The 14,751-nt window shown below is 38.5% G+C and overlaps 1 protein-coding gene across 1 annotated transcript in view; it reads left to right on the top strand.

The window, feature by feature from the left end:
- The window catches only part of LOC145786338 (caspase-2-like), a 69,503-nt gene extending 63,131 nt beyond the window's left edge, over positions 1–6,372 (top strand). The window contains exon 14 of the mRNA XM_082597978.1: positions 5,612–6,372. Coding sequence (XP_082454104.1) covers positions 5,612–5,752 — 141 coding nt within the window. The 3' untranslated portion in view covers positions 5,753–6,372. The remainder of the gene's footprint in view (positions 1–5,611) is intronic.
- The last annotated feature ends 8,379 nt before the right edge of the window (positions 6,373–14,751 follow it).

The raw sequence follows: 14,751 nt of genomic DNA, 5'->3' as shown, positions 1-14,751 counted from the left end.
CAAATCAAGCTTCTGATATGCAATGGCTACAGACCTAGTTGTATCTTCACTTCAGCATACTTTTTAATTGCTACTGTAGCCTACTTTAACTTTGTAGTCAGTTGACGAAAGGAAAGCAGGTTAACTTCATGTTTGCAAAACTAAACTAGATAAACCAATCGTTTTCTATCAGCAAAATATTGTAACTCTTTGACCAATGTATGAATCGTAATGCAAGTCTTGGCATGTAGGATAGCCTATACAATTATACATGACCACGAATCGGTCATGATCTGAAGTTCACATGTTCAAGTAGATGATGGACTTGTTGTTTCATTGCATTTTATAGGAATTAAGTGACAAAATGCCTAACAAATGCGTTGCGTTTGGTTGCAAATCAGGCTACTTCACTTCTGGTACCTATATTTCAAACTTTGCTTTTCCTCTGGATATAGTGCAGTGTTGCTGCCGCAATGGATAAAATTTGTTAACCGATCTAACTGGGAGCCTATAAAAAGTCTGTTTTTTGTATGAAACATTTTGAAGAGAAATTTATAAGTTATGGTAAAAGAAATAACTTCAAGTGGCATCTAAATCCAGTTTCAACAGTCCACTCAATTCAAGCATTAAAACGCCATCACTCCATCAGCTTTACCAACTCCAGCACCTCCACGAAAAGCACCCAAAATTCATATAAAACAACTTGATGAACTGGTAGACTTCTAGCAGAAAAACAGAATATCTTATTTTCAGTGACATAACTGAGGCACACTGCCCAGATGGTTTCCAGTAGGCTACTGTCGGGAATAAAACTTTTTGATTTTTTACAACATTATTTCTGACAAGTTGTCTGGCTTTCCCAAGGTTGCTGAAGCTGTTAGTAGATCGAAATTTGCATGTGCAAAAAGATTTGTTGAAAAGGGATATTCAATTTTGGAAAGAGGATCTAGCTGCAAGTAATCCATGCATTTTTTTAAGCTTTGAAAAGCTTCAGGAAGATGTGGATGAAGTTGTCAATGAAATGTTTAACGCAACATTATCTTCTAATAGTACAGAAGTTGGCTTTACAATAGCCGGTTATATAGCAAAAAACTTGTTAAACGCTCCAAATGTGCAATGTGCAAAAGTTTACTTACAGCTGATTCCGCAGCTAAAGCTCCTTTGTACTTTCAGCATTTGTCAAGGGAGGCTTCAATGTGCCTTCTCAGCCACTTTCTGATTTTGTTTATAGTGCTTTTGCTGCTTTAGATGTTGTTGAAAAAAAGGTACGCAAATGTGGATTGCCTTGTCGAAAAGCTATGCACTAGCATATGTTTTCAAAAAATATCTTTTCTCCAGTGTAAAGTTGGCATGTGACGCACAGGTGGTCTGGGGCAACCACTTTGCATCGAAAATTGTTGTTAACAATAATTATTATAATAATTACCAAAATATTATAAATGAGTCAAAAAGAAAGGATAACATTGTAGCATTTAAACAAAGGCAAAAGTAGTTTAAGATTCTATTGTAGTTATGGGATTTATTTTTTCCGTCACCATAATCACTATCGTCTTTGTAGTCCCCCCCTCACTTCATTGAATAAAACATACAGTATATCATTATTTTCGCATGTCCTTACACTATTTCTGTTGTAAAAAAATAGTCCGTGCTGTTGTTATTGGTTATTTTGAGATGTTTGTTCACTTACAAATTATTAATTTGCACCATTCATTATGTAGTTTGGTACTGCAATATGTCTAAATGTAAGGTCAGGCACCTGTTAAATGCATTAATAACGCCTAACAAGTCTGAAAAATATCTGCTTTGTTGTACCCCATGCCAGTAAGAGCAGTTTCTTTGCTTGTCAAAATTTCAAGTATTTTTCTATCGGCCCGTTGTAAAAAGGCCTTCATATGTGACATAGCTGGCCATATCTACTAGGTGGCCATGCTACAACGCATTTCTTGTGAAGCGCGACACATAGATTGTTAAATCGTGTAAACGGGAGAGGATAGTTTTGTTTCTGTGCATCCAACTTCACAAGAATTTCTATTTTCACATTTTTCCCTATTACCATTTCTTGATCATGAAAAGTAGCCCCAAGATACAGGGTTTTCAATTTTTAAATGTTTGGATTTCGTTTCAATATCTCTAAACTTTGGTCAATTCAAAGTGTACACTCGAATTCAAAAAACTTTTTAACTGAATCTCTTTACAGTTCTCATCTTACAATTAATGCAACAACGACAATAATAATTTTAATCGCTTGTGTTTTTTTGTGAGTCACAACTTTGATATAAAGCAATCCAGGTTAAATTTACCCCTTGGGACAAATTTTATTTATTGAGGGGTAAAGTTGCTGTAACATGGACGACGGACCATCATAAAAACACACCTTTTGACTTGAAAATACCACATGTCGTCGATTCATCTTCTGGCAAGAGATGAGAAGAGTCAGGAACCCCCGATAGTTTGGAAAACCCCCGATAGCCCGATAGTAGAGGTTACTTTTTAGAAAAGTGGTTCCCAAACTGTGGTACGCGTTCCACTAGTGGTACGCAAAAGCCTTCCAGGTGGTACGCGAGAAACTCTCTTAAGCTGATAACAGTTTTTTAAAATGAAATAATAGAATTTGCGCAAACTTGCGAACTACACAATGTTCATCATCGTGTCATAATTGATTTAACGTGGAGGGGATTCAAGTGTTTATAACGCAAAAACTACGTCATTGGTTCACAAACTTTTTTCGTTGCCAGTCTTTTGAAAAACTTTGTTAGGCTATCGACGCACCTATCGAAAAAATTTCAGGCATTCTTTTTTATTTATTTCTTATGTCACCAGCCTTCATTTGTCTCGCGGGGAGGAGAATTAGAATTGCGCTATGTAATTGTTAAACCACAATCGATTGCTACAGTTTCGTAATAGTTGGTTCTAATGCACATCTCAGGGAAGAATAATATCTGTAAGCGTTTTATTCCGCAATTGAGTTTAGAATTAGATACGAATTGGAATCATTGCACGAAGTTAGAATGGAAGTTAGAATTTTGTTGGTGTCAAATTCGTATATTTACTTTGCCGTTCTGTACATGTTTGCGCCAGCAACAAAAAATAAAATTGAATTGAATTGCACGAAGTTCTTGAAAAATTGAAACCACGCACCAACGCGTCACGACGCACAGTTTGAAAACCTCCCAGACAGCAAAATCCTTCATTTTGACATTGATTCAACGTCTGCAGACGTTGAATCAATGTGACAGTGGCGGCTTTTGCTGTCTGGGTCTGACTTTGGCTGTTCTATGGAAACGGCAAAACTTTTCAATGTTGAATCCTATTTATTGGCCTTTTATTTATTCACGCGACATCTAAACAGCTTAATTGATTATTTAGCCTAATATTAACAATCTTTTTGTTTCGAAGACCTGATATTCGTTAAACTTTCTTGCCTTTTATTGAATATTTTTGAGGTTTTCTGGTTGTAGCGTAGTAAGCAACATACGATACGCAGATGACACTGTCATTCTCGCTGCCACAAAAGAAAAACTGCAAGAAAGTATGGACAAAATCAATGAAATCGGTAAAAAATACGGAATGAAACTCAATTTGAAGAAAACAAAAACAATACTGGTCGAAAAAAGCAATGGAAATAAAAATTAAGCTGGAAGGAGAACAATTGGATCAGGTCACCACGTACACATACCTAGGGTCCCTCATTACACAAGATGGAAGATGCACCAATGATGTAAAAAGAAGAATCGGTCAAGCAAAAGCGTCATTTTGGAAATGCAAGGAATTTTTAAAAGGAGCAATAAATTTACATTCAAAACTGAGACTTCTATCTTGTTACATCAAACCAGTCATGTCATATGGATGTGAAAATTGGACCTACAGCAAAAAAATTCACAAAAAAAATTAATGCTTTTCAACTCTGGTGCTACAGAAGAATACTAAAAGTATCATATAAAAAACACATAACAAACGAAGCAATTAAAAAAAGGATTGGAGTGCAAGATAGATGGGCAAACAACTTAGCAAAACAAAAGATGAAATTCGCGGGACATATTCTGAGAGGATCGGCAGGGCAGCTACATCAATTGTTGGTGGAAGGAAGGAGGTGCAAGGGAAGAAGGAGACGAACTTGGGAAGATGATGTAAAACAGTGGGCTGATTTTTCAAGAATCGGAGAAGCAAAAAGAGTAGCGGAAGAACGTGATACGGGGAAGCAAATGACAGCCAACCTTCGGATCGGAGACGGCACGTGATGATGATGAGTGTAGGTGGTACGCGAACACTGTATGCAATTGCTAAACGGTACGCGAAATGAAAAAGCTTGGGAATGACTGTAAATCTAGAACCACAAACATACGAATAAAACATTTTATAAATGGACATAATATAACAATTAACATAATATAACAAAATTATAAAATAACTTTTAATCAACGTAAAAATGTCCTGCTTTATTTATATCAAAATGAAAATTCCTCCCACAGCAGACAACGGGAGTGTCATGAAGATACCACAACATTGAGATAGGAGACGAGTGAGGCGAACCAAAGCTGGTTGTCTTCGTGTTATTGAACTTCAAAGATTTAAGTTTGAAACACAGATTTTCCTCAGGGCTTGCAATATGTTTGTTCACTTCATATGCACTAGAAAAAAATACACTCTGAAATAATTGTTTGTATTCCTATTAATGTTCATGAAGCTGCAGTGTTCCACTTCTACAGGTACGAAGTCCTATAGAGATGTGGAATATGGTTCGTGGTATGTGACGGCGCTAGTGAAGACCTTGCAAGAAAAAGACAATTTTGAAGACATGTTGAGCATGATGACAATGGTAAGTTGTGGTGGAACCACAACGTGGTATTGGATTTCGTTTAATGTACAGCAAGAAAAATGCTGTTGGCAAACTGTTGTATTTTTAGACATTATAATAGAAATGAAGTAAGTAAGGTTGCCAACAAGTAATAATAATTCGTCAAACAAGTAAATGAAAACCACTGACCTCTTGTACTTACTCAACTGATTGTACAAAAGTAACGCAATATATAACAACAAAGAAACACGAAGCATGTAACTGAGAAACGTGGTACAAAACGCTTAATTGATCACGACGCGTAGTGCGGTGGTAATTAGTTCCAACGTCTGTACCAGAAAACGCTGAATGTGATTATGTAGTGAGGCTGGTCACAAGTTACATAAAAACAACGTAAATTAAATGGCAACTATAAACACAAACGAGTAGTAAATGCGTTGTGGGAAGGATACTGATTCCGCTCTGAATGCTGGGTATTAGCTTTGTTCAAATCCCATGCTCTTGCAAACCTGTTCGAGTAGTAGTTACAACAGTGCCAAGGAAACTAATGACCAATTAACTGCCAAAGCAGACGAGGCATGGTATATCAGCCGTGGACGTCGTATCAGCCTCTTGCAGCTTCGTGCATTCATTGAAACGTTTCGCATTGTAGGCACCAGGTGGTCTGGTAGAGCCAGGCAGAGCAGGTGGTCTAGCAGGCACCAACTGCTGCTTTTCACACTTGTACAAGCAAGTCATGCTGGAGACGTGCTATTTGACTTGAAGCAACAGCCGCGGCTTTGACAGCTATTGGTGTTCCTCTGCGTGTACGGTTTTCAATCTGAGCGATTGTTTCAGATAAACAAGTCAGTGATGGACGAGGAAGCAGAAGCAGAGGTGGTGGTGGAAGGGGAGGAAACCATCCAGGTCGTGGTGCAAATGGCTGAGTTCAAAAGTACCCTCGCAAAGAAAGTCAAGTTCTTTCCTTGTCTTCGATGATTTTTAATGTATATTGTACATCTGTATTACTTTGTGATTGCTGTGTTTGCGTTGATTAGTCTTTGTTAGCCATCTAAACAATGTACATTGTGTAGATAGATTGCTTTTCAATTACTTCTGTTACTGTTCATTTTATCACGCAAATTGTAAATTTGAGCGACAGCGCATGTAGTTTGTGTCGCTTAATTCTTGTCTCAGTTTGCCGACCCCATGTTTCCTGAATTCACTCCTCTGACCACACAATTATCCCTTCCAAACATCCAGCGATCCACAGCGCAGTTTCTTAGTTTCGAGACAATGCAAGCTAAATCCGCTAAGTCGAATTGCGTCGTGTATGCGACTACTTCTATATTTTGTCGTTTCAGATTAAATCTTCAAATCGTTAGAAATTAACTCTTCAAGTGGTCACAAAGCCATGTTCAGTTTAACGCAGTGGTTCCCAACCTCTTGATAATAATCTTTTCGCCAGCTCACTACAGTGCCGTGAACAATATTGAATCTGAACAAACTTAATGAATTTGTTGCTGCACTCACACGACCGTGAGGTGCTTCCACACTTTCTTGACATTTCACTCTTTAATATCACTTGTGTGTTCGTTGATTCCTGGCTCGCGCCTGCACTGAGCCAGCAGCCCTTCTGCAGCACTGAGCAGACTGTTAAGGCATTGACCTGCGATTGGCGAGTTGCAGGCTATTCTTATCAAGGTATCTATCTATACTATTGATTCGCAACATAGGGCAATGATAATATTGTTATGGAAAATTCCAATGAAATAAGGCAATGAGCCGATAAAAACGGGCGTGATGTTCCTAGCAATCAATTATCGTTATACGTCTTTAGCTATAGTTAGTGCACGGTTTTACGTCTTTAGTTAGTTAGTGCTCGGTTTTACGTCTTTTGTTAGTTGGTGCTCGGTTTTACGTCTTTTGTTAGTTAGTGCTCGGTTTTACGTCTTTTGTTAGTTAGTGCTCGGTTTTACGTTTTTTGTTTTCTGGATTCGACTTTCCACGCATTCTTATTTCCAACCTTGACCGCCACAAGGTTTCCCTTTCAGAGGTTATTATCGCACCACCTGTTCTGTGGTCGTCCGTATGGATTACGCCCTTCTGCTTCCATCGACTGAACTTTCGTAGGTCAGGTGTCCTCTTCCGTTCGTTGCACGTTCACGTTTAGATTCAGTATTCCCAGGTATTTTAAAACGAAACCTATGATCGTGGCGACGGCATAAACTGGGTTCGTTGTATTTTCAACCCTCACGTCTTATCAACTGTTTCACGTTGGGAGCCATTGGTCGTATGCAACAAGTCTCAACAAGGTTGTACTACAGAGTGAGGACTCTTCAAGCGACTTGTGTGAAGATGACTACGACCTTTTGCTTATTGCACTTTACATTATTTTTATGCGAAAATTAGTCTTAGTTGCTTAATCCTCATTGCACTTAGACATTTTATGGCGACATTTTATTAAGCGCGGTGGTTGTTGTCTTCTCAGCTTGGCACCCCGGCATTCAATGGTTTGTCCAAGTTTTTGAACTATCAAGACTATGCAACATCACGAGAGCCCTTCAATGCCCAGCTGATATTATCCACTTGTTTTCATCCTCATTGCTACCGACATGAGGCGGTGTTGAACCACTGTAAAATTCAAGATTTGCTGCACTTTTGCTGACGGAAGATGTTTCATTGCTATAATTTGTTGCACTATCTACTTTGTAATCGGGTCGAATCTTGCTTTTCACCTCAGCGAACCAAACTCGTCATGATTGCATGGCGCGGTGTAGCGTAACAAGTGCCGAGTTCCTTATTTGGTTATCAGTTAACTACTCATCATCATATCTATGTATGTCAATGTTCTGACCGTCCTTTAATCCTTACTAACAGCCTAGCCCTAGTGTCTTAATCGTGTACAATAAACAATGTTTGCTGTGTGTCGATGTGTTGACTTATTGAAGTGATCTCGGAAGCTTCTTCGCTTATCAGGCGGTTGGAACAAGGACGTTGCCAGAAGAGCTGCCCGGGTTATCCAAGTCTCCGCTTGCTCAGTCACTCAGGGGGTGTGGGGCAAGTAGGACCGTCGTAATAATAGGCCTTAAAACGACTATGCAACAATAACAATAGGCCAACACTACAATTTTTCAAAGAGTTGGCCATAATTTTACTCTTTTACTGATTGCAAAGCAGAAATAAGATTGCACCACTTTTAAAAAGTCGTGTGTTCCCACACGGTATCGAACTCATGCTTGCTGATTCGGAGATGGACCCTTGACCCTAGCCGGTTTGAATACGGCAGTGCCGGTCTTTGGGGTGTGCGAACCGTGCGATCGCACAGGGCCCGCAATCTACTCAAAAAATGCAGTAATTTTTGTCATTTCCAATGGAAAATGCAACAAATGAATTCAACGAAGGAATTAGCAACAGGAAACATAGAAAAACAACCTATTTCGTACCCTGAAAAGATCGAGAAAAAAAACAACTTTTAGCCGAAATCGTTGATCGGAGTTGCGGCAAACATTTCAAAATTTCTCTCGATCTTTTTAGGGGACGAAATAGGTCAAAATTCGATTTTGTTGACAGCGGACAAACTTGTCCAGCCTGAGCAGCCATCTCGGCAGACAAATTAAGTCTCACGGCGGACTCACGAGATTTAACTTCGATCGTCATGCTTAATCCCAATACATAACATCACTGATTAACTTCCACAGAACGAGGTCGTGTGGTTTCTTGCGTCACAATGTTCTGGGCAGGAGTAGGAAAACTTCTGCACTAACGTTACTGTTTTCTGCTGTGCAAAGTTTCACTAGGCTTTTATCTTTAGGTTTATTTTTGCGTGTCATGTGAGCGAAAGTGATGGAGAGCAAGTACTGTAGGTTCATCGCATTCATTCTCACTTATAAAATTTTTCCTGGGCCTTTTTTTTCTTACTGTAATACCAAAACTTAGCCTACGCGTATAATTTAATTTTGTAACCAACCTTGCTTTATCAATATTACTCGGAGATCAAAGCCAGACATTGTGATATTACACTTGAACTAAATTGCGCTGATTAGTGTAGAAGTAGGCTAGGTAGGCTACTCCCATCCATTCTTAGCGAAGAATTCACCGTTATAATGCTGATTCCATGTCATCAAACGTTGAAGCAACCTAAAAATCTAAAGCTTTTCTGCTTAAATGGAAGCTAAGGGATAGAGTAACTTATTAACATTTTCTAGATGCGCCCTAGAATGTGCTGAAAATTATATTCTCTCAACAATTGTTCGTGCAATGCAATCACATCAGGGTTAAAAATGTTTAAGGATTCAACCTATTTCGTACCAGGGCTAGGGTACGAAATCGAGGTGCGAATTGTTCAGGGGACGAAATAGGTTGCATCCAGACTCAACAAAGAGACATAGCTTTATTTTCGAAAAATGCCAAAGAAAACATGATCTTATCCTTTTGCTATGCCACCAGACAGCACCATTTTACAGTAATATTCATACCCAAATTTTTGTTGAACATGCTCTCAGAATGCCCCAAATTCAAAGTAATTTTTCAAAATTTTCTGGGAGAGGCCCCCCAGACCCTCTGCCGTTAAGTGTAGCCTTCGGCAAACACACCGCCAGTCAAACTACCCCCCTTTCGGCTTCGCTCGCCGACAGTCAAACTACCCCCCTTTCAAAATACCTAGCTACGTTACTGAATTGGATCATTGTCATTGGGGCCCGCAAAGTATATTCTGCACAGGGCCCGAAATACCCTAAGACCGGCACTGAATAGGGTATATAGTTGTAGAAAGTGACCTACTGGGAGGCCATGGAAGAATTTTGGCGTGCATTCAAAGCGTAGCTTCCATAATTCATATGTATAAAAGTTGTGTGTTTGAAATGGGCAGGGCCGTGTGAGCACCATCTTGTCCCTCCGAAATCCAATAGTGGGTCCCTATGTTCAGTGATGGCTCTTAAAAATAGGACAAAAAAGCGTGAGGTTATGGCCTCAAACTCTCAATGTAAAGAAGAAATTCACATTCGTCGTTTTAGCAAAGAGTAAACTATTCTCAGATTTTGAAAATAGCAAGTAGGCTAAGCCGTTTTAATAGTGCAAAGAAAAATTTCTAAGATGGTTGAACAATGTAAAACCGAATGTTCAAAAAAGAAAAATGGGATAAAAATAAACCACGGCCTATTTCTTCCATAGCGTATTTACGTTAACCTACAGCCAGCAGTTGCTGTAATCTACCTGTTGAATTAACTTTACTACATGTAATTATTTTTTTCATATGCAAACACGGAAACACCATTGGTCAAGCTAAAAACAGCTGTTATTGGAATGGTGCATGGGCATGAATGCTGACTTATGTAGATGAAGTTTAAAAACTTTATCACATGTTGCAACTACTTCACAGGAATCACAGCATACATAAGAAAATTACTATGAACTTTAACACAACGGAGCAATATTTACAGTGCAACACTAGTTAAGAGGTTTCTAGGTAAGGTCTAACAGCTTCATTACTCACTGACAACTTTGCAGTACTCAGAAAGCCTTCATAGGTTACTGGTGCTTAATGAAATGTTGTAATGCTTACTGCACAATAACTACTACCTAGTTAAACTTTTATAACTTCATAAACAACCATCAACCCAGCAGTGTACAGAACACAGCAGAAATATAATTTATAGTAAACACAGGTCTATCAAGTTATACCTTCATCTTTGCTTGGAATGAAAGAAATGAAATATAAAGCAGCTCAACGATTTGAAATCACAAACAAAATCCTGGCAACTGTCATAAAATACTTATTATACTAGTATCTAAATGTATGCTGGTTACACTTGCCGATAGCTACCGTACCTCTGTAAAGTCAGGGATATTTATAATTACGGGATTGTAAATGCTAAAATGAAATGCTAATTAATCTATGAGAAATGCTATTTTGTTTACTGTTTACAATTTTTTAGCAGTAAACAGAATATGACTGCAGAAATGGAATAGGCTACAAATAAGACAAACATTTTTATGGCCTACATCTAAAGGCAGGTGAATTGATTATTACACTACTCAATGTCCGCTATCCGCTTATTACTTGCTGACCTTTGAGGTCAGTTTTTGAACTGTTTGCCTTACTTTTGGTGGTTGTTCTTCAGCTTGTGGCCTGCTGGTCACTTTATCTGGTTCTTACCACAGCAATTAAAGACATGGGTAAAGATCGCATTAAATGCTTCATGGTTTCTGGTACATTCAAGGTTTAACACTTGGCTCAACATAACTTTTAAAAAAAAAACTATGCAAAGAGCTTTGAGAAAAACATTCCCTTGTTTGGAACATCTGCAAAACTTTTGCAGCACGTCTGCACCATTGGTAATCATAGTAAACGAATGTACTTCAATGGCAATAATGGCAAAGCAAAGTTTGCTTGGTTCTGACAAACCTCCATGGTCAGCAAATTTCAAAGAATTCCTCTTTGAGAGTTTTGTTTATAAATCTGAAATGTTCAAAGCAAGAATGTCGCTAGTTCAAACAAGACATCTTCTTTATGAAATGCTGAATGAAATCTTGGTACATAGCAATGTTACACCATTCTAGAACTAGACTACCAGTTGTAAACCAGTAACATTCACTTTGAAGTTAAGCTTAAGAAAACAAAACACCCTGTAAAACCAAAACGTTAAGCCAAAAGTGCAACAGCCTTAATGCAGCTTATGACACTTCAAAAAAGACTTTTACTTTGCAAGTTATACCAGTAGCTGTAGAAAAATACTTTATTGTTTAAAAGGATATCAATAGACCAACCAAACTTTCAGCTAGTCCAGTATTACAAAAAGTATTTTATGTGTCTTGTTTAGTTATTGGCAGACTTCAAAATCAATCGTACCTCACTTAAAGTTTATGCTAAAGAGAAGCTAACCTACAAAACATGAACGCTTTCACCTTACCCGGTATGCTAAAGAAAGGTTTCAATCTATGCTTTTGCAAAATTTAGACAAGGCATTGCAATAAAGTTATGCAAATGTCTTACATAATTTTCCCATTTATGACAATCAATTTAAAATGAGCTGTCTACTTCGTGGTTTAACAGTAGCTTACAAAGTATGGTGATCCTACCAGTGTATAAAGTGGTTTCAGTTCAACAATTGCCAATTCCAAAGTTCTACCACAAAATACGAAAAAATAAACAACCAAAATAATTAAAACACATTTATCTTAAACACACCTTTGTGGGAATTGGGCCCGTCTTGACTTCAAGTATTCAATTGCAGCCAACCTGTTTTATTTCAAATACAGGTAATTTTACTAATGTTGTCATATTTTAACTTTTCTTTAAGATAATGTGGTGTTTTTAGAGATGTTTTGGTATAAGGGCCCAGCATCTCATTGGTACCGGGCCTAAATTATCTTCTTAATGGACAAGTAGGCTACACGCAGTAAACTTTAACAACTAAAAAACACATTGTTACTGAAACGCAAAAGTCTATTACCTGTGGGCCCCCTGAAATTCCATCACAAAATAACTGCAACACATTTATTTTAAACACACCTTTGTGGGAATTGGGCCCTTCTTGATTTCAAGTATTCAATTGCAACCAACCTGTTTTGTTTCAAATACAAATGATTTTACTAATGTTGTGGCAGCCTATTTTAACTTTGATTCAAAATAATATGGTGATTTTTGAGATATCTTGGTAGGCTACAAGGGCCCAGACCCGGCATCTCATTGGTATCGGACCTAAATTATCTTCTCAATGGAAGTACACGCAGTAAACTTTAGCAGCTAAATACATGACACTGACGCGCAAAAGTCTATTACTTGTGGGCCCCCTGAGATGGTGGGCCCGGGGGCCGGGCCCCCCTTGGCCCCCCTTTGACACAGCACTGGCCCGAGGTAACCACTAACCAACGTAACAAGGGCTGGTACAAACCGCATTGCGCACACGCGGCATAATCAACACAACAACGAACTCGCGCAAACTGCATGGCGCACACACGACCGTTGCCATGGAAACCCGATCAAAGGCGGGGAATATGCGCAATTGCGCATCTTTTGTTGCTTCTGCAACACGAAAACGGGCGTATTACAGCGAATTGAAACTTGAAAGCAGGTCAGCTGGTCAGCGATAAGTTGCGAAACGGGAGCAATGTCAAGTCGAAAACTTAATCAAACGTCTCTCCGTAACTATTTTTCAAGGGCTGTTTACGGATGTCAGAAACTTTTAAATTTATTCAAGGTGACGTGCTGTTGAATTGATGTAAACATGAATGATTTTGCTTTCAACAGATATATTTTCAAGCGTATAATCAAGTTAGTATTTTCATTCCATTTACAGTAGATATACCTTTTAGTAAACCTTTTCGTCTCTTGTTTCATGCTAATGAATCTAGTTCGTTGCTAAAATTTATGTTGTGCTTAGAGTCGCAGTCCATCAACCGCTAGCCAACGCATGGCATGTGTTTTGGTCGAGTTTTGTTTATAATAATTAACGGTAGGTCGAACGTAGCGATAACTCCGAGTGTGGCAATAAAAGCAATCCTAGTGTGACGACATAATTACGTCATTCATCTGCGTGATATTTCGCTGAATTTACGTTGCTGCTGATGAAACACGCTTTCGCCCCCACGGCCAAAAAAATAGTTAGGCGCCTATGGTTACATATGTTGTTTTGTATATTGTTTGAATTTGTATATCTAGTTTACTTTGATGTGTGTGGCTGATAAAAGTGCTTATTGTCTGCAAATATGTGGGCTGAGCATTCACAATGATCTGTGGTCTTGTATACTATATATGCACTGTACCGTCATTTTCACGCTTATACCAGATTAGCTTATTTCTGGCTATAGTAATCATTCGTTGTGTTATTTGGTTCAATCAGTGTTTAGAGCGTTTGCTGCCACTGGTATGATTGATATCACTTATCATATGAATCTTTCTAGTCGTTAGAGTAGACTAAGTTTAAGTGATGATTGGTGTAGGTTCTTTTTCGAAGGATTCAATATTGCAGTGTATGTTCAGGTCTTGGTTTCATCATGTGCCTAAGCCTTATGCTAGGCCTATTTGCCCAGTGTAGATACGAATGTAGCTACACTATCTGCGGCTTGACTCATACCACATATTTTTTCGTTTGTTACGTTGTAAGTTATCGTCAATTTTCGTTTTCCTCAACTTCGAAGCCTAACAATATACTGGTACGCCGTAGTTGCTTGCTTCGGTACACCCGTGCTTGGTTTGATAGTTTTTAGAGCAAAGAAGAGCCCGACGCTTGTAGCTGTAGCCTATATTGCCAGTCTTATATGACTGTTGATGTTTGCAGAGCATCTGATGTCAGCCACAGCCTATAGGCTACTTTTTGGACAGTTGTGATGCGGAGATATGTTAAGGCAAGACCGTCTTGGTTAAGGGCAAACCATAAAACTTGTAAGAGAAGCGGGGAAGTTAACACAAGATTCTAAATAAAATTTCACAAATGGGCCACTTAAATTCACGTCCAATTGTATTTCCCAACATCGCTGAAATAAAAGTAACCTGCGCTTGCAGTTTGTTTTTATTGTGACCATCACAACGAAAAATAATATATGGCAAACATAGCAGAGGTCCAAAAAAGGGTAGAAGCGACAAAGCGGACCTGACACGTTTTGTCAAGAAAACAGATCATAATCTAAACTAACGATGGAAGCATTCCTCAATTAGCCTATATCACAAAATTTTGTTCTCCCAGGACCCAGGTCATTCCTTCTTTGAAATATGGGCCGCACCAACCATCTAAATGTTTTGTGAAAAATTTTATTAAAAATAGGCTACCGTACTTCAGCTTGTTTTGTTGGTTAATCAGCCACGAAGTAGGCCTACTTTTAAAAAACAATAAACAAACTTTTTTTAAAGTAGCCTAGGTCTGTGCCAGAAGAAAAACTTTATTGTTATTTGCAAGTAGTCTTCTTGCATAGGCTACTTTTCAAAAATACAGTAGAATTTGCCTATAACGGCTTCGTTTATAACGTCAATTCGCCTATTGCGTCACATTTCGCTCGGT

This window comes from Aplidium turbinatum, chromosome 17 (genome assembly GCF_918807975.1).
Source record: "Aplidium turbinatum chromosome 17, kaAplTurb1.1, whole genome shotgun sequence".
NCBI lineage: Eukaryota > Metazoa > Chordata > Ascidiacea > Aplousobranchia > Polyclinidae > Aplidium > Aplidium turbinatum.
The sequence above is the reverse complement of the archived record's forward strand: the minus strand, read 5'-3'. Positions and strand labels throughout refer to the sequence as shown.